The 26,160-nt window shown below is 49.5% G+C and overlaps 1 protein-coding gene across 3 annotated transcripts in view; it reads left to right on the forward strand.

The window, feature by feature from the left end:
* The window catches only part of LOC144763429 (serine/arginine-rich splicing factor 7-like), a 277,744-nt gene that overhangs the window by 172,934 nt on the left and 78,650 nt on the right, over window positions 1-26,160 (forward strand). For all 3 annotated transcript variants that reach the window (XM_078649017.1, XM_078649016.1, XM_078649018.1), the window contains one exon: window positions 5,834-5,869. In XM_078649017.1, the coding sequence (XP_078505143.1) occupies window positions 5,834-5,869 (36 nt within the window). The remainder of the gene's footprint in view (window positions 1-5,833; window positions 5,870-26,160) is intronic.

The following is a 26,160-nucleotide window of genomic DNA, read 5'->3' on the forward strand; positions in this document are numbered from 1 at the left end:
TACTCCTACAGGAGGAAGTTCAGACTCTGCTAAGAAAGGGTGCAATAGAGGTGGTCCCAGAGCAGGAAAGGGGTCAGGGATGCTACTCCCGGTATTTCCTGATTCCCAAGAAGGATGTTAGACTTCGTCCAATCCTGGATCTCAGGATCTTGAATCTCTATCTGAAACAGGAGAAATTCAATATGCTCACCCTTGCTCAGGTTCTTCAAGCGCTGTTAGAAGAAGACTGGATGGTGTCACTCGACTTGCACGATGCGTACTTTCACATCCCAATCCTGAAGTCGCACAGGAAGTATCTCCGTTTTACGGTAGGATCGCAGCACTATCAGTTTGCGGTCCTTCCGTTTGGACTTACTACTGCACCTCGAGTTTTCACCAAGGTGATGGCGGTGGTGGCGGCGCATCTCAGAAGATCAGGGATTCCAGTATTCCCTTATTTGGACGACTGGCTGATCAAAGCAGAGTTGTCAGAGAGAGTGCTCCATCATCTGCGAGAGACAACCCAGTTGTAGTACAGGTTGGGTTTTTCGATAAATGTACCCAAGTCTCACCTAGTACCCTCCCAGCGCAACCTGTTCATAGGTGCTGTTCTGGACACAACTGTATGTTGTGCATTCCCTCCTCCTCAAAGGATTCGCGACATACAGGAAATGATTCCTTCATTTTACAATGGAGCGGTTATTCCAGTCCTGAAGGTCCTTCGCCTGCTCGGTCTGATGGCTTCCTGCATTCTTTTGGTCAACCATGCACGCTGGCACATGAGGGCGCTCCAGTGGTGCCTCCGCAGGCAGTGGTATCAACACAACGGAGATCTCAGGGAGTCAGTGAGGATCTCCAGAGAAGCTGCGGCGGATCTGTCTTGGTGGGGCGTGGAAGGCAACCTGTCTCAGGGGAAGCCTTTTCAGCTGCCTCTTCCGGTGGCCACAGTAATAACGGATGCATCCACTCTAGGGTGGGGTGCTCATCTGGGGGATCTGGAGGTCAAGGCTCTTTGGTCTCCAGAGGAAAGGTTGCTTCACATCAACCTTCTAGAATTGCGGGCGAAACGTTTGGCGCTCAAGGCCTTCCTCCCTTCCCTTCGCGGTCGTTCGGTCCAGGTCCTGACGGACAACACGACTGCGATGTGGTACATCAACAAGCAGGGAGGAGTGGGGTCGCAGTGTCTCTGCAGAGAGGCTCTGCGTCTCTGGTCCTGGGTTCAGGACCATCAGATTTGTCTGATGGCGAATCATCTGGCCGGGGTTCTGAACGTGCGTGCAGACAGTCTCAGTCGGCAGTTCTCGGCCGACCACGAGTGGAGGCTTCACCCGGAGGTGGTTCGTCACGTCTTTCGGACGTGGGGGACTCCTCAGGTGGACCTGTTTGCCACTCGCAAGAATGCTCACTGCCTGTCATTCTGCAGTCTCCAGTATCCGTTGCAAGGAGCCTTGGGGGACGCGTTTCAGTTGAGTTGGGGAAATCAACTCCTTTACACGTTTCCTCCCATACCTTTGATTCCTCGGGTTCTGAGGAAGATTCGCCAAGACCGGGCCCAAGTCATATTGGTCGCCCTGGATTGGCCAAGAAGGGTGTGGTATACAGATCTTCTCCACCTCTCCTCTCACCCGCCGCTCCGTCTCCCTCTCAGGGCAGACCTCCTCTCTCAGATGGAGGGGCAGGTTCTACACCCCCACCTCCAGACATTGCACCTTCATGCCTGGAGATTGAACGGGGCAACCTGAATTCCTTTTCTCTCCCGCCTGACGTGGTGGATGTCATCTTGTCAGCCAGGCGTGACTCCACTAAGTCCATCTATTCTTATAGATGGTCAAAATTTGTCACTTGGTGTGGAGGAAAATATATTGACCCTTTCAGAGCCCATTTGTCTGATGTTCTCCAGTTTGCCCTTTCTCTGGCGCAGCAAGGGCTTGCGGTTGCCACAGTTAAGGGTTATCTTTCTGCGCTGTCGGCATTTCTCTGTTTGCCTGATCAGCCTTCTCTTTTCAAGTCTCCTGTAGTTTTAAGGTTTTTGAAGGGTCTCACGAATAAGTTCCCTCCTGTTCCTTTTATTGTGCCTCAGTGGGACTTAAATCTTGTCTTGACCTTTTTAATGGGTGCTCCCTTTGAGCCTCTTCACAAGTGTCCTATGAGGCTTTTGACTCTTTAGGCAATCTTCCTCATTGCAATAACCTCGGCAAGGAGGGTAAGTGAGCTTCAAGCTCTTAGTTCCAAGCCCCCTTTTTTGACCATTCATGCTGATCGAATGGTTCTTAGGACCAGGGCTGCTTTTCTGACTAAGGTGGTTACTCCTTTCCACCTTGGTCAATCTATTACCCTCCCTACCTTTTATCCTCCCCCACACCGTTCCAAGGAGGAGGAGAGATGACACCGTCTGGACCGCAAGAGGGCGGAATCTTTTTACCTGGACAGGACTAAAGACTGTCGGTTGGATGACCAGCTCTTCATTGGCTTTGCTGGCTGCAAGAGAGGAAGAGCGGTCCATAAAAGAACTTTATCAAGATGGATCGTCCTCTGTATAAAGATCTGCTACTCTTTGGCCGGTAAGGAACCACCAGAGGGTATAAGGGCTCATTCTACAAGAGCTAAATCTTCAACCTCAGCATTGGCTAGAGGTGTTCCGCTAGAGGACATTTGTAGGGCGGCAACTTGGTCTTCCCTCCACACTTTCGCGAAGCATTACTGCTTGGATTCCGAAGTGAGGAGGGACGGCCACTTTGCGCGCTCTGTCCTCCAGGATTTTCTGGTTTAGAAGAGTGGATACCCTCCTCCGGGAGTGGGGACTGCTGTAGGACTCTATTCACAAGGTGAGGAATCCACACGGCAGATGTATCTATCAGAAGAACAAGTTACTTACCTTCGGTATAGCTTTTTCTGGTAGATACAATATCTGCCTGTGGATTCCTCACTGACCCACCGCCTCCCCGTTGTCCACTCTTCTATACCAGATTTTCTATAATGTATTTATTTTATTGTCAAGGGGTTGTTTATTTCAAATGCTTTATTGCATTTTTTTCACACTGTGTGTGTTTTACCTTACGTATACTGTGTATATGTCTACTGTCATTGGTCCGTCCGTGTGCCTCGAAGGCACGGAAAAAAGGGCGGAACTGATGTCATCACGCCGGCGTGGGCCTATTATAGGCGTCGGTGACGTCAGCGGAGTCGCGAGCGATGCCGTGTCTCTATGACGTCCAAGTCCACGTCAGCGCGAAGCTACAAAAAGAATTTCCGAATGTTGCTGACGCAAGGGGGATATTCACAGGCAGATATTGTATCTACCAGAAAAAGCGTTACCGAAGGTAAGTAACTTGTTCTTCTCAGAAAACAATCTCTAGAGGTCTTTCCCTACCTAGACGATTGGTTGATCAAGGCTCAATCATTTCAGGCAGCTTCCAAGGAAGTCAAAAACTGCATTCAACTTTTCAACCAGCTGGGTCTCCAACTCAACAAGTCCAAATCGGTCCTTCTCCCTTCCAGGTCGGCCAGCTTTCTGGGTTCCATCCTGGATACGAATCGCTGCAAGGCTTTCCCGTCGGAGGAACGACAAAGAAAACTTATTCTATCGGCTCGACTTTTACAAAAAAGGAGATCTCTTTCAGTCCGTCGGTACAAATCCCTACTAGGATCGATCTCATCTTGCATTCCATTAATTCCGCAATGCAGGCTTCGAATGCGTCCACTACAAGAGCAACTGGACAACCAATGGTGCCTGTCGAAAGGTTCATTCGATGACAAAATAAGAGTAACACCAGTAATGAGAAAAGCGTGCAACTGGTCGATGATAAAGGACAACCTCTCAAAGGGTCTAACTTTCAAGCTTTCTCCACCTCCCATGGTTCTCACCACGGACACATCACTGGAAGGCTGGGGAGCAGTGTTACAGGAGTTGCACGTGAGCGGTCCTTGGACGCCCGAACAGCGCAAGTTCCACATCAATCTGCTAAAACTCAGAGCAATTCACCTAGCTTTACAAGCTTTCCTTCCGAGAATTCAGAATTGCACAGTGCTGGTTTGCACGGACAAATACGACGGCCATGCACTATATCAACAAACAAGGCGGAACAAGAACCCAGGTTCTTTCAAGGGAAGCTCAGGAAATTTGGAACTGGGCAACTCTCCACAAAATTTCTCTGTCAGCGGAACACCTCGCAGGGTCCCTCAATACAACAGCGGATGCACTGAGTCGTCAAAAATCCATCAGTCACGAGTGGGAGTTAGATCAAGACATTCTTGAGGATATCTTTTCAGTCTGGGGTACTCCGACCATAGACCTGTTTGCAACCCCAAAGAACAAGAAATGCCAGTTTTACGCAAGCAGGGATCACCATCTAAGGTCACTGGGGAATGCTCTTTCGATTGCCTGGTCCGACGCATTTGTTTACGCCTTTCCACCAATACCCCTGATTCAGAGACTAATCAGGAAACTCAAGGCGGAACCTTGCAGAATGATTTTGATCGCACCGGCTTGGCATCGACAGTTCTAGTACACGGAACTTCTCCTACTCTCACAAGATCAGCCAATTCACCTGCGGCCCATTGCATCTCTATTGACAATGTCTCAGGGTGAAGTGCTACATCCAGATCCGAGCCCACTCCAACTGACAGCGTGGCTCCTGAGTACAGAGAATTCCAGAATTTGAACCTCACTAAGGAGTGTAAAGAAATCTTGTCTCAGGCCCGTGCTCCGAGTACAAACAAGACTTGCCGGGCTAAATGGAAAAGATTCTGTCTGTGGTGCCACCGGCAGAATCTCCACCCATACACTTCCGCTCCACATCAGATTTTGCCTTACATTCTTTTTCTGGCTAAATCAGGTCTGGCTCATTCCTCTGTCAAGGTGCATCTGGCTGCTATCTCTATATTCAGGCGGACATCTTCAGGTCCTTCTCTTTGGTCTGCAAGGATTATCAAACACTTCCTAAAGGGCCTCTTCAGGGTTTTCCCTCCAGTCCAGCCTCCGCCACCAGTCTGGCAGCTTAACTTGGTTTTGGCTCATCTTATGAGAACCCCGTTTGAACCTATTCACAGAGCGGATCTTAAATTTCTATCATGGAAGCTGGCTCTTATTTTAGCTCTAACATCAGCTAGGAGGATTAGTGAGCTCCAAGCGCTCACGATTGGGGAACCTTTTCTGCAGTTCAAAAAGGACATTCTAATTCTAAGGGCAAATCCCAAATTTATCCCAAAAGTACCATCCGACTTCCATTCGAATGAACCTGTGGTTCTAAAATCTTTTTTCCCCTCGACCTACTACACCAGCGGAGAGGTCGCTGCATTCCTTGGATGTTCAAAGCACAAAAATAGTAAAAATAGGCTATGTCCCAGTAAAATGCCACAACTTTGTAGAATATTCAGGTTTCCTGACAAGTCTGCCTGTTCCTGAAAGCTGGGAAGATGGTGATTTCAGTACCACAGCCCCTTTGCTTTCTTCTTACCCCAAAAACCCAAAATATTGCTGTATTTTGCCTAATTTCCCAATCCCCTCCAGGGGAATTCTCAAACCCTGGGTACTTTTAGAATCCTCAGCTTGTTGGAGGAAAAGGACGCCAATTTGGCGTTGATACCCTTTGTGGACAAAACAATATGGGGCCTAAGAGCGAACTACCCCAAATAGCCATAAAAAGATTAAAGCACCGGGAGGAGACGGGGGTGGGGGGGACGGGCCTGGCAGTTAAAGGGTTAAAGATGTATTTTTTTTTTGAAGAGGGTAACCTATTTTATAGCTTGTACTCATATATGCTTGCAAACAAATGTCTGGAGTTTAATTAGTTGTGTGCGCTGCAAAATGGAACTAAGAATGTTTTATAATTGCTTTTCCTGTTTTGTTTTCCAGCCTGTCCAAGTCCAGATCAGTTACCCCAAAGAGAAGGTAGGGCCATTGCTTGATATGTGGAAGTGGTGTATTGTAAGATGCTTGGAATGCTTTGCATTATTCTGAGGGAAAATAATACATTTTAAAGGTACATTTCAAACCCCTATTGCTTTGTGGAGCTTTTGCTCAATGTGTTTTGTGGTTTTACTGTTATTTAATGTAGTTCTTTTAAAATATCCAGTTCATATGTAAAACCATGACTTCTTATTAGCCATGCGTCATTTGTTTATATTGGATGACTTCAGTGGACCGGTAGTCTTTATATGCTTCAGGTCCGATTCACGAATACAATAATATTGCACACCTGTGTTTAACTTGGATGTTTAAAAAACCCCTGTTGGCACGAATGTATTGTAATTGCATTTATATCACACTTAGTGGGGCACCAAAAGCCTTATTGGGTATGCAGCACATTACAACATATGGGTTGCATGACTTGTTCCTAGGATACATAATTGCTGTGGGCCTATGTGGCAAGCCTTTTTGTGTTGTGTGATGGACCAGCACAAAACGGTCATTGTGCCTTGGGTGATAGAGCTCAGCATTATGTTTGAGAAGGAACGAGCTAGAGAATGCTCTCATGTTTGCTGACTGCTAAATGCCCAAGCTGAAAATGCGTCAAGAGTCTGAGAAGCAAAAAAAAAAGCTAACCGTGTTATTGGTAAACTGCGAGATTATCACATCAGGGGAATATCATGCATGCACCCCTTCTGATGAATATTCAGATCTCAAAGCATTTACCTGAAGAACTGCTTCCCAAACTTTAGCCACAACCCCCAATGTTTGGAATGGCAAACTTGTGTGATGCAACTCCATTCTTACACCCATTTGCCCAAAAGCTGAAATCATATACCTGACCTTGGCAATTTTACAGCATTTGCTTTTCTGTTTTTGCACATCAGTAGCCTCAGCCTGAGTTTAGATCTGCAGTCTGCAGTGTCATGGTCTTATCAGCTGCACAGCTCATCAGTTGCACGACAGTGGTAGTAGTGGTTAAAAAAAACTGCTGCCGCCTCCGTCCTTCTGTCGACAAGTCACGGACCCATGGAACCAGGAAGCACACAGACTCCCAGACTGCCCTAGCCAATCATGACACTGCTGTCACCAGCATGACAGCAGCATTGTGATTGGTCTGAGCACCATGGTTCGGCGCTCAGACAGGGAGTGGGAGGCTGTGCATGTTCTCCACCCGGCCTTGCACTACAGCCGGTTGAAGAACATGCTAAGTGTGTATGACTGTTTAGCCGATTAAACCGTCATGCACACTTAGAAAATGCCCACCACTTTTTCCACTGCTGTCTGACAGCCCAGCATGCCCCTAAAACAAAACTGGGTAAGTACTGGAAAAATAAAATGAGAATAACATTGTGTTATTATCACTGTATTTTTCCTGTGGGGCAATGTTCCTCTCCCTTAACGGAGGAGCCACCCCTATTGCACGCACCTCTTTTTTGGGCCAAAGAGGGGTCTAGGCTTCGTAGATCTTTTAGTGTAATTACTTGCAGGTCATGCCTTTATTTACAAGGTCATTGCAACATGACACCAGCGGATAGGCACCCTTGTGTTCTAGGTTTGTGCGTGTTCTTGGCACTGTCCCAATGAAATCATGTTACAGCAGATTAACAAGTGATCTGTTTAAGCGCCTTCATATCGCCACACTTTGAAGAGAATATTCCATGATACAAATGTCTGATGGGAAGATGTGAAGGTGTGAAATGTCAGTAAGTAATGTGCTATAACATGAATAAATAGGACCAAGCCAGAATTGTCACAACTCACCAAAAACGACTCATGACGACCAGTGGGCCACAAACTAAAATTTAGGAAACGCTGACCTACAGATCAAGTCGTACCTTAGGTTTTATATAGCACATCCACCTGAAATCTACTAAAAAGACAAAATGAACCTCAACCAGTAACTTCTGAACATTAAATTGCAAGAGGTGCTTCATTTGGTTTATGCTCAAGATCTGCAATCCAGAAGATCCAAGAAGAGGAATTTATCCCTTGCCTGCTGTATATGGCCAGTCAGGCCTTGAATTTTCTTACGTAAAGATACACCTTCCTACTGCTACAGCTTTAAGGAAGATCCCTTCCCAGGTTCTCTTTTTCATAATTAATGGTTTATTTGAGAGTATTCAAATGTTTCCAAAATTAGATCTTTCATAGAGTCTCCTGCTTGAATATTCCATCCTTAAGCTGCTAATCCTTGGTAATCATTGTTAATACTGCACTGTCCACTTTAAAATAAAGAGCCACGTGTTGTGTAGTCTGTTCACCTCATTACGGGACCTAGACTCTTGTCGGTGAGGTAAATAGGCACATAAACCCCAACTCCCCACAGAGGCTGAGCTACTCAGATTTTGTAACCACCTCTTACCGACACAAGCTTGGCTCTTCACTTCATATCTGTGCATTTAGTTCTTTATTTGTGCCCAGCCTACACCTTAGGACTGGCTAACTCCATATACAGAAGGTGAAGAATAAATCTGAAAGAGACACGTTAGTGATAGATTCCTTACCTAAGAATATGCCCAGGCTTCAGACTGGATCCAGAAAATTTTCGTCAGCAGTACCCCTGCGCGTCAGAAGGTGGCGTCGTGCGGCTCCGCGTCCATCGTAGGCGCCGAGATGACGTCACAGAGACTACTTAGGGGCCAACCATGCGCCCTGACGTCAGTTCTTTCTTTTTCCGCACCAGCAAGCGCAGATCTGGTTAGAGAACGTACTCTAGTCACTTTTTGACTGAACGTTTGAGACTTTTTTTCTTCCATTTTTGAGTCATGGATGCCTGGGTTTAAATCCTGCTGGGCCTGACGCCGTACGATGTCAGTGGCCAACCTCCATGGCGTCTGTCTCTACTGTCTGGGGTGCGACCATGACTCCCAGTCATGTTTCCACTGTCTGGCCATGGCTCCGAAGGCTTTGTACGAGCGGTCCTGTAAGCTGCTGGAGGCCGGGCAGTCATCTCCGTGCCGTTCACGGTCCAGGGGTCGATCGAGGGACCACTCGCGGAGCCAACATCATCGCTCCTCTGGGTCGAAATCTTCACACTCTGAATCGGGTAAGAGACGTCATAAGAAGAAGTTGAAGTAGCATGTCTGCTCTCTGACGTCCCCCCCCCCGTCGGTCTCCGGACGCGGACGAGGGGGCTGGGGGTTCCACCACTGCGGCTCCTTTGGAGCCTGTAAGTCCCGCCGTCTAACCACCTTATCCGGGTCCGTCGGCGACTCCTGCCCAGGTGCAAGATTTTCTTGCAGCCATGGACCGCCTTTTTAGGCCTCGTGCTTCTGCCGGCGTACCTTCGGGCCCCGTGGTCCCAGTTGAGGTCCCTCTCTTGCTGCTGGCTCAGCTGCCGGCAGCTCCGGCGCTGCAGGGTCCTCCGCCGGCGGCTCCCGGCCCAGCGCCGCCCGCGGCTCCGCTTCCGGCGCCACAGTGGGATACCGGACAATTTTGCTCCTGTTTGGGACCCTAATTTGGACTTGGAGCTGGACCGGCACTGACCAGCTCCGTTACCGGCGCCGTTTGACCATTTATATTCTCCTGTCCCTCCCCCACTACCATAGCCTGTTCCACGGGCAGTGGAGGAAGGGGACGACTGGGAGGGGTCTGAGGACCCTCTCACACGGCAGTGTGGATCGGAACAGGAATGGACAGAGGAGTTAGAGGATGCAGGTGGCCTTGACCTCTCCTCTGACTCTGGTTTTCCTTCTCCTCCTGCTGTGGCTATGGAGGAGGGCGCCACATACACTGTGGTGCTCCGTAGAGCAGCTGAGGTTCTTGACCTGCCTAAGGTGACCCTCAAGACTAATCTCCTCAGTGAAGTACTTCAGCCGGCGGCAAGCTCTATGGAGCCCCTGCTACCGTTCAATGAGGCATTAACTGACGTGTTGATGGGCACCTCGTCTAGACCAGCCTTGGGGGTTCCCGTGGATAAGGACATAGCCAGGCATCATCGCTCGGCCCTGGGTGACCCTGCTTTTCTGCCCACCCACCCAACCCCGGAGAGCCTGGTCATCCAGGCCTTCACTTTCCAAAGCGAATTCCCTACCGCTCAGCTGGATAAGGAATCCAAGTAGCATCTGTCGTCCTGGTTTGGGGCTCCATAGCCCTCATCAGACCCTTAAGGTCTTATGTGGTGACGACCACAGGTTAGTGTGATGTGTTGGGTGTTTACGGTTTGGAACGGGGCTGAAGCTGGGTTATTAGGCCCTGTCCTGGGGAGGGGGTTAGTGGGAGTTGAGGGACATGTTTTGAAGGGGTTGTACAATTGCTGCAATGCGGGTCACATTTGTTGGAGGGCGCCACTGTTGGGATTGATGCTCTATGGGGACGTTACCTAACCTGAAATGTGTCACATGGAATGTCCGGGGTATTCGGACTATGGTGAAGCGCCACAAGGTACATGCCTACTTGGTGAGGCGGGGCATTCAGATAGCGATGCTTCAGGAGACTCATTTGACGCAGCAGGAGTGTGGGGCATTACAGAGGAGGTGGCGAGGTCAGGTGTTTGGCACGACTTACTCGGCATTCGCCAGAGGGGTGTTGATATGGATTAGGGCGGGCACGCCATTCCAAGTCACGAGTCAGAGAATAGATCCGGAGGGTCGATATGTGGTAGTGGAGGGACGGCTATATGGTAGGGAGGTGGTGCTGTGTAACATCTATGCCCCCAACGCTGATCAAGCACATTTCTTCGAGGGTTTATCTCGCTCACTGGCGTATTATTTAGCAGACCCTGTATTGCTGGCGGGGGATTTTAATTCCATTTCTGATGTGCTGTTGGACAGATCGCACCCACCTTTAGTGGACTCCCCAGTGCGCCGACTTGCGTCCCATAGGCGGGACTGGCAGGAAAAATGGGGCCTGGTGGATGTATGGAGGGCGCAACACCCCGAAACTCGAGATTATTCTTACTTCTCCGCGCTGCATGATCTGCATGTTAGACTGGATTCAGTACTGTGCAGCGAGTCACTGGCGACCGTGGTGACTCACTCGGAGTATTTGTCCAGGACCATCTCGGACCATAACCCCCTGCTGCTCTCTATGCAATGGCAGCTGGCGAGATCGGCAGTCCCTACGTGGCGACTTCGCCCGGAGACGCTGGATGACCCGGCGTTCTGCGACACGGTCCGCCAGGGCATAGACAGCTATTTTACGGATAATGCTGGGTCGACAGCGACTAGAGCGATTGAATGGGATGCAATGAAAATGGTGAGAGGGGTGTGTATGGGGCGGCTTCTGACAGTGAGAGGAACAGTGCTGAATGACCTTGCGAAGGCGGAGGAAGTGGTGAGAGGGGTGGAACGGCAGAGACCCGAGAGGCCGGAGTTGCAGGACCGATTGTTGCAAGCTAAGGAGGTTGTGGCGACTGAGACGGTGAGATTGCGGTGCTATGATTATAAATTGTATGCTGTGAAAGTGCATGAGGAGCGAGATAAAGTGGGCACGCTCCTTGCGAAGCTGGCTGATCCGAATCCTAGAGGTTGCCCGGTCATGAGTGTGCGACAGGAGGATGGGGAGGTGATCTATTCGCAGTCAGCGGTCCTGGGGCGCTTTCAGTCCTACTATACGGGACTGTATGCCAGCCACCTCGAAGCAGCAGCTACGGAAATAGGTGATTACTTAGATCAGATCCCTTTACCGTTACTGGATGGGGAGGAAGCCCGGGATCTGGGGGGCCCCATCACCCTGGCAGAGATCAGAGGGGCAATTAGTCATATGGCACGGAACAAAACCCCTGGGGTGGACGGATTGCCGATCGAGTTCTACGCTAAATTTATGGAAGTGTTAGCACCCAGGCTGCAGATTGTGTATGCGGAAGCGAAACAATTGGGGCGGTTGCCTGACTCTATGAGGGAGGCGCTGGTAGTGCCACTGCTGAAGCCGGGCAGGGATGCTTTGGATGTCTCTTCTTATCGTCCATTGTCTATGCTAACCGTAGATTACAAGATCTTGAGTCGCATCCTAGCTACCAGGCTCCTACCGCTGATGACCTCCTTAGTGCATAGGGATCAAGCGGGGTTCATCCCCTCTAGGAGCACTTCGATGAATATCCGCCGGCTGATTGGGGTCATTGATGGTGCTGCTACGGCGGAACGGGGCCCGGTAGTGTTGACGGTTGATATCGAAAAGGCGTTTGACAGCTTGGAGTGGGATTTTCTAGATGGCGTGCTGTTGAAGTTCGGAGTTGGGGAAGGGTTCCGGGGTTGGACGAGAGTGCTTTATTCCTCGGCTAAGGCGCGGGTGCGGCTGGGGACCATGGTCTCTCCGGTTTATCCGGTCTGTAGGGGCACGAGGCAGGGCTGTTCGCTATCCCCTCTGCTCTTTGCCCTAGCAATGGAACCGCTAGCGGCGCAGGCAAGATCGGGCGTTGTCTACGACGGGATTGCACAGGGACCTGAATCGCACTATATATCGTTATATGCCGACGACCTGTTATTGTACCTAGCGGACTCTGGGAGGGCATTGGAAGGCGCGGTGGACATGTTGGGCAGGTTCGGGAGGCTCTCAGGCCTCAAGGTGAACTGGACTAAGACTTGTGTGTTTCCATTGCGGAAGACCACGCTCTGCCCGCGGCTCACGAGGCCGGTAGTGTGGGAACCCTCTTGTTTTGTTTACCTAGGAGTGCGCATCTACCATGACGCAGCGGACCTCCTTGAGGGGAATGTGGGGCGCTGCATCCGAGCACTGAGGGGCAGCATGGACTTCTGGGCCTCTCTCCCGCTGTCCGTGCTGGGTCGTGTTGCGCTGTTGAAAATGGTGGCACTCCCGCGGCTACTCTATTACTTTAGAACGTTACCGGTATGGATCCCGCAGGGCATCTTTAGGGAGCTGAGGACGTTGGTGACTGGCTTTCTCTGGGGCCAGGGTCGCCGAAGGGTGGCATTGACCACCTTGACGAGACCCAAGTGTGAGGGGGGGATGGCAGTCCCCGACTTTGAGTTATATTATCTGGCGGCGCAGCTCCAGGTCCTGACACAGAACGTGGCCAGAGAATTTAGGGGGCCTTATAGCGGCCGAGGGGTCGGCATTCAGAGACATGTCTTGTCTTCTATAGTGATGCAACAGAGACTGGCTAGTAGGGATCTTATGATGGAGGAAAGGACACTTAGATTGTGTTGGAATAGGAACCTGAAGAGGGCTGGGAAGCGCCGGCCATATGCACCGGAGATTCCGCTGGGAATGCTGACGGCCTTACCGCACGGAGGTGATTGGTCCCAATTATTAGCGTGGGAAGACTTGGGTTTGCAGATGGTAGGAGACCTCTATGTGGACGGGACGCTGGCCCCATTCCAGACTTTACAAGAGCAATTCGGCCTGCCGAGTGGTACCTTCCTGTTGCATGCGGCGGTTGTCGCAGCGATACAGCGGCATTGGGGAGGTGGACTGGTGGAACCGGAGGTGACAATGGTGTGCCAGTATGTGGTGATGGCCGCGGGCACCGTCAAGGCGGTGACCTGCCTCCACAACAGAATGTTACATGAAGGACTGGTACCGCTGGTTGAGTTGAAATCGCGATGGGAGGCCAGCATAGGTAAACAAATCCCGGACTCCGTATGGGGTCAGGTGTTGCACAGGACCTGGAAAGGGACGAGGAATGCGAGGTTTCAGCAGGTGCATTTTTTCGTTCTCCATCGGGCGTATTTGACCCCGGAGAGGTTACGTCGACACTTCCAGGTGCTCGATGCCATGTGCCCACGATGCCTAGAGCCTGAGGTTGATCTAGACCACATGCTGTGGGGATGCCCGAAGTTAGGGAACTACTGGCCTGAGGTAGGGGAACTCCTGAACGCTGTCACGGATCGGGAGGTAGACTTTGACATGGCTGCATGTCTGCTTCTTTGGTTTCCGCACACCAAAAAGACCAAGGTAACGAGCAAATTCATTGGGTTGGGTTTAATACTGGCACAGCGTGAAATCACTTGGCATTGGAAATCTAAAGAGGGGCCGTCTGTGCGGAGATGGAGGAATGAATTGGTGAAGTGGTCGGGCTGTGAGAGTGTGCTAAGGATGCGTCAGGCGACTAGAACTGGCAACGAGAAAAGTTTGGAACTGGCGCGGTCCTGGGAGCTGGTAGTGCAGGCTTTGAGGGACTACTTAACTGAAGGCGAAGAGACCGATCAGTTATAGGAAGGGATTCCATGGGACTACTTGATTGTCAGAACTTCCTGGTAGTTGTCACCCTAGAACAGGAGGGGGATGTTGAAACCCGCATTAGCAGCAGTTGGTGGGGGGGGGGGGGGGTACTGGGAGGGAGTCGGAGGAAGGGGTGGTTTGCCGGCCAGCGGCAGCCTCCCGGAACCGGGTGGCCCTGGGAGGTCGTAATGACGATTTAAAGAAGCGACAGTGGAGTGGCCTAGGGCTAGATGGAGCGGGATGGGTTGGATGTTCTGGGGTAAAAGCAGATACGATGTGTTACAATTGACCTATGGCCCGAATAGGGCACGCACCGAGGTACCTCCAGCGAATTGGTTCATGGAAGCGCCGCCCAGCCTCCGGGATGTGAGCTAATCGGCTGTGTATTGTATTGATATCATACTGAATGTTGGGGGCCGTCGGTGTGTAGGTTGGCCTGTTGGACCTGTTCATTCCTGATTCTGCAATAAAAATATATAAAAAAAAAAAAAAAAGGAATCCAAGTAGCTGGAACTGTTCGGCAAGAAACTGTTTTCATCTGCCAGCTTAGGGCTGCGGTCGGTGAACACCGCATGCCTCTTGGGCCGCTACTCCCGCACTGTGTGGGACACGGTTGCACAGGTGCTGCCTCAGTGTCTGGAGGAGGTTCGGACAGTTCTTTCTCAAGCTGTTGCTGAGGGGAAAGATGCAGCCAAGTTCGCCATCAGGTGTGGACTGGACACCGCGGATTCACTGGGTAGGGCGACCCTGGCCCTCCGTCACCACGCCTGGTTGCGGTCCACTGATTTTTCAGGGGATGTTCAAAGTTCTCTTATGGACATGCCCTTTGATGGTACTCGCCTGTTTGGCAATAAGGCAGATAGTGCGCTGTAGCGTTTTAAGGACTCCCGGGCTATGGCCAAGTCCTTAGGACTCTCCACCACGCGCCCGGCCACGTCTGCTTTTCGTTCCTTTTGTGGCCACGGAAGGGGTGCCCCGAGATGTTTGTTTAGCCAAAAGCCTTCGTAGATCCAACCTCAGCGCTGACGTGGTTCCCTCCGCGGCGTGACAGGGGGCCAGCGTGCGGGTCAGTCCACCTCCATTCCCTCAGCATCCGCCTCAAAGCCTTCCTAGTCCAAGGTTTGGGGCACACCCCACACCGGTGGGTGGCAGGATTCGCCATCACCTCCCCCACTGGCGTTCCATTACCTCGAACAGGTGGGTGCTGCAGATCGTCCAAAGGGGCTACTCCCTCCCCTTCGAGACTGCCCCTCCATCCATGCCACCTCAGTTCCACCGCATGTCGGGGGACCATTTTGCTCTTCTCCAGCAGGAAGTCACGGCCCTCTTCGCTAAGGGGGCCATTGAGCGCGTTCCTGGGCCAGAAGTAGGACGTAGTTGTTATTCCCACTACTTTCTGCTTCCCAAGAAGGAGAAAGGGAGCCTGCGCCCCATCTTGGACCTCAGGAATGTCAACTGCTTCCTCCGGAAGGAAAAGTTCAAGATGTTGACTCAGGTCTTGGCTGCCCTCGACCCTGGAGACTGGATGAATGCGTTGGACTTGCAGGACACACATTTTCATATCCGTCCTGCCGGCCCACCGGCATTACCTGCGGTTCACAGTAGGCCGAGAGCACTTTCAGTTTGCCGTGCTTCCCTTCGGCCTTACCAGTGCCCCTTGGGTGTTCACGAACGTGATGGCGGTGGTTGCAGCTCATCTGCGTAGATCAGGGGTTCCAGTCTTCCCCTGTCTCGACGACTGGTTGTTGAAGGCGGGCTAGCCCCTGGCTGTCGTCTCCCACCTCCAGACTATGGCCGACCTCCTGCATTTGCTGGGGTTCTCCATCAACATGCCGAAGTCGCACCTGAGTCCCTCTCAGAAGCTCCCCTTCATCAGAGCCGTTCTGGATTCTACACAGTTTCGTGTTTATCCTCCCGAGCAGCGAGTCCGGGATATTCAGGCTATGATTCCGATCTTTCAGCCTCTATCCTGGGTTTCAGTCAGGATGACCCTCCGGCTTCTGGGCCTAATGGTCTCCTGCATCCTGCTAGTGTAACATGCCAGATGGCATATGCAGGCTCTGCAGTTGGACCTGAAGTTCCAGTGGGCACTGCATCAGGGCAACCTGTCTGATCACGTCCAGATCTCGGAGGGCACTGCACAGCAGTTGCAGTGGTGGCTCACGAATCGCAATTGGGTCAATGGCAGATCCCTCTCCCTTCCCCAACCGGAGCACACAGTGATGACGAATGCTTCCCTCCTGGGATGGGGCGGCCACATGGGAGAGGCGGAGATCAGAGGCCTCTGATCTCTGGCGGAGTCACAGCTCCATATCAACCTTTTGGAGCTTCGGGCGATCCGACTTGCACTGAAAGCATTCCTTCCCTCTGTCCGGCGAAGTGTAGTGCAAGTGTTCACGGACAACACCACCGCCATGTGATACTGCAATAAACAGGGCGGGGTGGGGTCATGGACCCTATATCAGGAGGCTCTCGCCTCTGAACATGGCTGGAACATCAAGGCATTAACTCGGTGGTTCAACACCTGGCAGGTTCTCTGAATGCCAGGGCGGGCGAACTCAGCCGCCGGTGCATGATGGATCACGAATGGAGTCTGAACTCGGACGTGGTGCAAGGTCTCTTTCAAAAAGAACTATTGATGGACAGAATGCAGAACAATGTCATTCATTCACCCCAGTACAGGGATCTGGGCCTAAATCCATCGTTTGTTTGCTCACCATGCCATTCCACCTTAGACCCAGCCATATGCAAATCATTCTAGACCCTGAGCCCAATGGGAACAGTCCAGTCCGAACTGCCAGGCCAGGTCCTCTGGTGGACTGGAAATGAGCATCCTAGTACTGGTTTCGGGGTTTCACCCCTCTTCAGCCAGGATAGCTTGATACCAGTGGCATGGAGAGCACAGGACTCACGTCTGAGCATACCCTTCCCACTCAGGGTAACAAATGCAAAAAGAACTATTGATGGACAGAATGCAGAACAATGTCACACATTCACCCCAGCACAGAGATCTGGGCAATGTCCCTTTCTGCAGTGGGGAGAGCCTTGGTTAAATCTATTTGCCACCGAAGAGAACACGCAATGTCATCAGTTCTGAGCGCTGGAATTTCCAAGGTGGCACTCGCTCGGTGCCGCTTTTCGTTGCGAGCGGAGCTGCAGTCTGTGTTACGCCTTTCCGCCTATACCACTTCTGCCCAGATTGCTGAAGCAGATTCGGCACGACCGGGCCCTATTCATCCTTGTGGCTCCGCATAGGGCACGAACATACTGGTATCCCGAGCTACTCAGCATGGCGATCAATCCCCCGATCCTCCGAAGAGGCAGTCGGATCTTCTGTCACAGCAGCAGGGGACGGTCCTCCACCTGAACCTGTCCAGCCTCCATATTCATGCGTTGAGATTGAGCGGCGACAGTCGACATCTTTCAACCTTCCTCCTTAAGTCTGTGATGCCGTTCTGGCAGCCAGGCGTCCCTCCACTACTCAGTACACGCCTGCAGTTGAGACAAGTTTGTGGCATGGCGCACAGCAAAGGCTGTAGATCCCCTTTCTGCCCCTCTTTTCGAGGTCCTTCTGTTCTTTCTCTCTTTGGCCCAGCAGGGCTCTGCTCTGGGCGCTATCAAAAGTTCTCTTTCGGCCATCCCCGCCTTTCTACGGCCTCCAGATCAGCCTTCTCTTTTTAAGTCCCGGTTGTCAATCGTTTCCTCAAAGGCATTTCACACACGTTTCTTCCCATGCCTTTCATAATGCCCCAGTGGGACTTAAATCTTGTCTTAACCTATCTGATGTGCGCTGCCTTTGAGCCCCTTCATAACTGTCCCTTATGTCTTCTCACTCTAAAGACAGCTTTCCTGGTAGCTATCACCTCTGCCAGAAGAGTGAGTGAGTTCCAGGCTCTTTCTTCTAAACCTCCTTTTCTTTTTGTTCACCGGACAGTTGTTTTAAGGACTCGTCCTTCTTTCTTGACAAAGGTTGTCACGCCCTTCCACATCGGGAAGACCATTACTTTGCCTGCCTTCTTTCCGCTTCCTTCAAAAGAGGAAGAGAGGCTTCACCGTCTGGACCCAAAACGTGGGCTCTCGTTCTATCTGAAGCTCACACAACAGCTCCAGGTGGATGACCAACTTTTTGTTGGCTACGTGGGCGCCAAAAAAGGTCGGGCCGTGCACAAACAAAGCATCTCTCGGTGGGTCATTTTGTGCATCAAAGCATGTTTCTTGTTGGCGAAGAAGGAGTCTCCTGTGGGGCTGCATGCCCATTCTGCCAGGGCATCAGCAGCCACTACTGCTTTGGGACACGGCGTTCCCTTGCAGGACAACTATCAGGCAGCTACGTGGGCCTCACTGCACACATTTACCAAGCATTATTGCCTTGAAAGTCAAGTCCGGAGAGACGGCTTCTTTGGCCATTCTGTTCTCTGTGACTTTCTGGTGTAATTCTGTTTGCAGACCCACCTCCGGGATTGGTATTGCTGGGGTATCTATTCTAAGGTAAGGAATCTATCACTAACGTGTCTCTTTCAGATGCACAAGTTACTACTTGTGTAACAATATATCTGTAAGAGACATTAGTTAGTGATAGATTACTTACTGCCCCAACCATCCTCCCCGTTCTGCGAACTGATTTCTTGGGTTAAGGTCATCCCTTTCAGGGCCCTAGTTTCATGGCACCAGTGGTCAGTTTCTTGCATGGCTCTGCATTCCTGGCACGGAAAGTATGTACAGAACTGACGTCAGCACGCATGGGTGGCGCCTAAGTAGTCTACATGACGTCATCTCGGTGTCTGCGACGCCAGCGACGGACGCAGAGCCGCATGACGCCACCTTCCAACGCGCAAGGGTACTGCTGACGAAAACTTTACGGATCCATTCTGACGCCTGGGGATATTCTAAGGTAAGGAATCTATCACTAACTAATGTCTCTTACAGATATATTGTTACACAAGTAGTCACTTGTGCTTCTGTATCTAATTGTTTTAGGTTCGCCAAGCCATTAGTTTTCAAGAAGATCCACATAAAAAATGCATGCTTTGTTTGCACTGCTCAGACTTTGGCTCATTCACTGACATCTCCTCAGCCTTCAACATCTGAAATGTTTTTCTACCCGTCAACAACTGCAGGCAAATCTTCATTCACAAACATTTCTGAAGCTCTGATGCTGAAACACTGTAGGACTGTGCCTGGACTCCAGTGTCGATCTATGCTGCCCGATATGCGAACTCCCTCAAACACAATTGCAGAATAGCAAAGTCTTGTGTCCATTACTCTCCTGTGCCCAACCATCTAAAAGTGAACTGCCTGAACATGCGTCTTAAAAAATGCGATAAGCCCCTTTTCAAGGATAGAGTGAAAGTGATGCCTACGGCCACCGAACCAGACCAGCAAACCTTGGAGCTAGACTAACGAACTCCGGCATTGCCTGGATCCTGCATAGGTTGCAGGCTAAGCCCAGCTGTTACAAGCACCTATCCAGGGCACTCCAAGGATTCTTCACTGAGATAGTTCCCCCACATCCAGACGAACCAGGGAGACCTATGTCAGTGCAATTCCCCAAGCATGGTTTTCTACAAACATAAGCGAAGATTAACATTACCACAAACCCAGGGCTAACTTATTCCCTTAACTCCAGACGACTACTTTCAGGAGACAATCCGCCTGACTCCCCAACCAATACCCAAAACGGTCAGGACACTGAGTTGCCACCCAACTCCTCTCTGTCTGCATATACAGCATGCTAATCCCGGTCAATATGCTCACCCACATCACTCCTCCCCTTCAGGTTGCACCCCCTCTATTCAATATGAGCGTCCAATATCAGACTGAAAAAGAAAAACTGACCCAACTCGTACAACATCTACCCACTGACCCTCACCAAAAAGGATCCAAGAACTTCAAACACAGACTTATTAAAGAATTACCAGAGGTGCTCATCTATGACCTATGCTACTGCAGCCTCACAGGCTGCAAAAAAATGGATCTCATATTCTATACAACCTGAACAGAAAAATTAAAAAAATCTTTCTCACCAGCATATCCAGAACTTAATTGGTCAAGATTCCATATGTTCTCTAGCACGCCACATCACCTACATATTACTCCAGGGGTGAGGTTTATATCGCCGTCTAAAAAAATGGGAACATCTTTATTCAAGCAGCTTAACATAACCTAAACGTTTTTGAACTACTCTTCCCTGCTCTGAGAGGGACTTCAACTAATAATTATGAAGCTCCACACTGTGTGAAACATGATCCTAGAATCAACTATAGTGCACCAAATTATCCAGTATTGGGTTATCTTTTATAGATTCACATGCCTGAATCATTCCCCGTCCTCTTAGTGGGAGTCCCATGGTACATAAATAACAAAGTAATAAAAAGTAAATAGTATATTTTCATTAGCTATTATGGTAGCAACCATATACCCTATAGCTTATTTGTCTCCTTTTTCAAAAAGCACCAAACTGAAAACCTAACCAATCAGCAGCCAGCACCCTCTAGAACCTTCCCAAGAGAGGCTGAGATTTTCACTGCACTTCGTTGTTTGGATGGAGTCTCTCTGAGCTTTGCTCAGTTTCTCAGATAAGTCTGATTTAAATTTCTTTCAGAATAATTTCTGATAAAAAAAGGATTATTTAGAGCTTGTAAATCCAGTGGGAGGAAGAGAGTGCTTGTGGATGATGCACACAAGGATTGTATTTATTGTCTCAATCCCAACCATGAGACAAAACGATGAGTGGGATGACTATATAGCACCAACGCCATCCCCGCCAGCTCATCGTCCTTTAGACTTGCCTCTGGAGGATATCTGAGGATTCCACAATATTATGGACAGAGCCAATAGCAGATTTCATTTGCCAACAATCGGACATCAATCGGACTGTTTCCTCTATGATTGTAAAGACTAAGACAGACAGTCAGATCAATACCTACAATTGATCATATTTGGCAGGAAGGAATCAAAGTCATGAAGGACCCAGCTTCTGTGATTCCTGTGCTACCATGGTTGGACAAAAAATATAGAGCCCCTGAGGACTCTACTGCGTGTCTAACGAGTCACCCCAAGCCTGACCCTGTGATCTCTCAGGCAGCCAAGCGGCGATCAAAACATCTGTCTACTCCTATCACTTCTCCACCACACAAGGAGGGTCGGCGTCTTAATTCAATTGAAAAGATATGTTCATCAATGGCAGAAGTTTCAGTTAGGGCTGCTAACGCTCTGGCCATTTTGGCCCGTTACGATAGACAAATGTGGTCGGATACGGGTACGATGAAACATATAATTCCAGAAGACAGTAGAGAGGAATTCATGAAAATTCTCACAGAAGGAGAAAGAGCAGCGTCAGAAATAATTGACATTGCTATGGACATTGCCACGACTGTTTTCCGGCAGTTAGCTGGTGCTGCCGTTTTAAGGCGTCAAGGGTGGTTAAAAGCAAAAAATTTAGCATTGCGCACTTGTTTCCTTTCCACCTACTGTGGCGGGCTGGCGACATCCGATATTCTTTCATACTACCAAGCCTCGCATCTCTTAGTTCTAAATGAATGGTGGTATGGGGACAGGGGGGATCCGGCATATGCCCTGGAGCGACACCTTATGGGGTCTAACACTCTTCATACGATACTCTATGCATCGGCGCTGCGCTGTGGGTTACCACCGGTGACACAGGTTGTCTTTCAAATTTGGCGGTAGTCATTGAAGCCATGGGGGTGGTGGAATACCCTGACTGAAGAGACTCCCCTGTGGCACAATTGGCGCCTGCCAGGGCTGGCTGCCTTATAGGGCTTTAGGGGGTGGGATGCCATCGGCATCTCCATCCGGGGGACGTGGTGCAGGATGGGTCCCTCAGGTCCTTCTGGAATTTACAGGTGGAATATTTCATGTCCCGATCCCAGTTTTATCAGTACCTTCAGTTCCGCCATGCGCTCTCCCCTAGCCTGGAGGGCCTCGACTCGCTGCCCGCGTTTAGCCCGCTGGAAGCGAAGGTTTTTATGGGGGACTTGGAGACCAAGAAGATCTCGCAGATATATCAATCCCTGGTCATCCACTGCGTGCCTATGCTTGAGAGGCTTCGGGTGGTTATGGGAGCAGGACGTGAGTACGCTCGAGGAGGAGGACTGGAGGGAGGCCTTAACAGCCCCCCGAGGGGCGCCATAGCACTGCAGCTTCGCATTATACAATTTAAGTACCTCCATCGGGTCTATTTTACTCGGGTACGATTATGGCAGGCGAGATTGATTGCCTCCCCGGGGTGCCTCCGGTGTGGCGGGGAGGAGGGCACATTCTTGCACACTGTCTGGCAATGCCCATCACTCGATCGTTTTTGGAGGGGTGTATTCTCCTGTCTATCGGAGGTTCTGGGGTGGTCGCTTCCACGCACACCACAGTTCGCCCTACTGCATGTGATGGAAAGAATTGGGGGCAAGGTGTAGAAAAGGCATCTCCTGTTTTTGGGTCTCACGTTGGCGAAACAAGATATAGCCTGGATGTGGAAAGATGCACGGGCCCCTTCGTTGGCTGCCTGGAAAAGTGGCCTTGACTTTTCCATGGGGCTGGAACAGCCAATCTTTGTTGCCCGGGGATCCCCGCGTAAGCACTATAAAATATGGAAGCGGTGGGCCGACTATATGGGATTGTGGCTGGAGCCTCTAAATGAGGTGGATAGTCTTCCAGTGGAATAACGGCTGGAGCGGAGTTGCTGGGTGTGGCACGAGGGAGGTTGGGGGGTGGCTTGGGGTGTGTGTGTATCAAGACTGCCTTTACAGTTTTTTTCCAGCCTGATGGTTCATGGGTACGGGTCTCAGTGGACGTTGCGCAACTGGGGGGGGGGGGTAGTTGGGGAGGGGGTATTTAAATCCTGCGGATCTTTTAAGCCATCTATTGTGGTTGCATTGCTTGATGTTTCAAAAAATTCTGATGCTGCCTTGCATATGTATAACTTAACACTGCAGTGATCTCTAAAGGTTCAGAGCCCTGCGACTCTTGTACAATCTTACAAAATATGTTTTTTTTAAAAATAAAAGCAACAATTTTTCGCCCTGAGGGTCAGACAAAATTCTTGCATATGGCCTTTGATGGCGACAGCCTTCAACTGCTCCCCCCGCATCATTGATTCAGCTAAATCCCTAGGAATTACTCTCGACAAGCATCTGAATATGAAGTCTCACATCAGCAACGTGTGCAAGGGAACCAACCACCTTCTAAGAATGCTCAGCAATCTGAAACCTTTTCTACCGCAAGCAGATTTCAAGCAAGTGGTCCAAGCGCTTGTCCTACCGAGACTTGACTATGGCAGTGCCACGCTATCTGGACTGCCCAAATACGCTTTGGCCCTCCTAAAGGCCCCTCTGAACGCAGCGGCCAGATTGATCATGGGCACCAAGCGTAATACACACATCTCTCCGGTTCTAAAATCACTAAATTGGCTACCATATGAAGCTAGAATTCATCTGAAGATTGCCTGCCTTTCACACAAAACCCTCCACTTCAAAACCCCTACCTACCTCGCACAAAAACTAAAACTATCTGGAGGAGGTAGATCGTCAAGGAGTTCTAATTCCCTCCTCCTGAAACCAAGGATCTTCCGCAAAAAAAGAACTTGCCACCAAGCTTTCTCAGGATTTGCTCCAAAAATCTGGAACTTTCTTCCACCCGAAATTCAGAGGATCTTGTCCAAGGCCGCCTTCAAATTGGAAGCAAAGAAATTCCTCATGAAGAAGTTCTTACCTTAATAGGAGGGACATTATATATACCTTTCTTGTACTTTATTTTCCTCCCGAAAGGTGTCGTTCATTGTATTGAATGATTCACCCTTGTATATGATTTTTCCTCCCCAGCGAACGTGCACCCAGGATTGTAAATGTCATTAGCTGCTTACCACTTGATTCAATGCTTAGTATAAGCCCCATATAACTCATGTTTAGATGTTACTATATTATTGACTATTATTCATGTTTGATTATTTAATTAATATGCCTTCTAGCAGGAAGCAAAGAAATTCCTCATCAAGTAATTCTTACCTTAATAGGAGGGACATTATATATACCTTTCTTGAACTTTATTTTCCGCCCGAAAGGTGTCGTTCATTGTATAGTATGATTCACCCTTGTATATGATTTTTCTTCCCCAGCGCACATGCACCCATGATTGTAAATGTCTACTGGCTGCTTACCTCTTGATTCAACGCGTAGTACAAGCCCCATATAATTCATGTTTAGATTTTACTACATTGTTGACTATTATTCATGTTTTGATTATTCACCTAATACCCTTATATCACCATGCTACGTCATATAGCCCCTTGTCCTCTCTGGACTATATTTGATTTGTTATGCGTGAACTATTGATCTTATGTTTATTTTACTACCCATGTTTGACTCAAGTTCTGATTGTTACCTTCCCTACAACTGTAAAGCGCTCTGATATCCTCCGGGATCTAGTTCGCTCTATATAAAACTTTATAAATAAATAAATAAGGCGCTTGGAACCCTTCAGTACCTCAAGGTGCCCTTTCGGGGAGTTCGAGGTAGGGGCTTCTCAAATTATAGGGGGACTTACACAGTCCTACCAGACCTACCAGACGCAATATCGACAAGGATATCAGCAGCAGTCCTACCGCCAACCGACTACAGCTGGTTTCTCTAGTCAAGGCTCCAGACAAAAGCCAGGTTCTCAAGGCCGTGACTCCGGCCACAAGCAGTGATTGCAACAGGGTACCAGCTGCTTTTGCCTTTCCCCTGAATGGTGCGAAAATCTCCAAACATATCCACCAGTGGCGCAACATCACTTCAGACAAGTGGGTCCTGGATCTCATCTCTTATGGCCACACTTTAGAATTCATTCAAATACCTCCCAATACCCCTCCCAGAGGATCGCACCCCCCCTTGTCTTCACTTGCTCAAATAAGAAGCAAGGATCATTCTTCAAAAAGGGGCAATAGAAAAGGAAAGGCTTCTACTCCTGCCTCTTTCTCATTCACAAAAAGTCTGGAGATTGGAGGCCTATCCTAGACCTCAGGACATTGAACAAATTCCTAAAGAGTCAAACATTCAGGATGGTCACGCTTTCAGACATCCTACGACGCCTCAACAGTGGCGATTTCATGACTTCATTGGATCTTGAGGATGCTTACTTTCAAGTCCCTATTCATCCAAAGCACAGGAAATTCCTACGGTTCACAGTGGCTGGTACCCACTATCAATTCTGAGTCCTTCCATTTGGCCTCAAATAGGCTCCTCGGATGTTCACGAAATTTGTATCTCCAGTGGCAGCAGCCTTGCAAAGCAAAGGTCACTAGGTATTCCCTTACATGCACAACTGGCTGCTAAAGGCACCATCTTCTCGCCTAGTGAAAAATGCAACAGACGATTGCCTCACTCTTTTTCACAACTTGGGTCTCGCAATCAATTACCAAAATTCTTTGAGCCGGCCGAGTTGGATAATGACATTTCTGGGTGCCAGATTGGACACCATTCATAACAAAGCCTTCCTTTCCCAGGAAAGACAACAAAGGTTGCAAACATTAGCACTCAAACTGTCTAGAAAAAAGTGCGTTTCTGTGAGAGCGTACAAATCTCTACTGGAAATGCTCTCTTCGGCAATAGATCTTGTGCCACTGACTCGCTTACATACAAGGCCTCTTCAAGAGGAACTACAAGGCCAATGGATTCAAACCAAAGGTTTATTCAACAATGTCACTCCTCGGCTGAAAGAGACACTATGGTGGTGGACTCAGAGATCACATCTGTCGCAGGGCAAGTCCTTTCTTTCAGTCATTCCAGTATACGTAGTAACAGATGCTTCTATGGAAGTCTGGGGAGGACACTTACAGGACCTGCAGGTGCAAGGGAAGTGGTCCTTGGCTCAGAGACAAATGCACATAAACAGGTTGGAATTGAAAGCCATTTTCTCTTCCAGGGGATACTCATTAATAGTCATAAGCACTCAATAGTCCCGCCCACGTGCGGGACCCCGGAGCAATAGCCAATAATATGCATATATCTACATATATATATATATATATATATATATATATATATATATATATATATATATATATATATATATATATATATATATATATATAAATACATATAAATACGCATAAAATAACCATATATATATATTGATAATATGCATATACATATACATATGCA

The sequence above is a fragment of the Lissotriton helveticus genome, chromosome 6 (assembly GCF_964261635.1).
Source record: "Lissotriton helveticus chromosome 6, aLisHel1.1, whole genome shotgun sequence".
In the NCBI taxonomy this organism is placed as follows: Eukaryota; Metazoa; Chordata; class Amphibia; order Caudata; family Salamandridae; genus Lissotriton; species Lissotriton helveticus.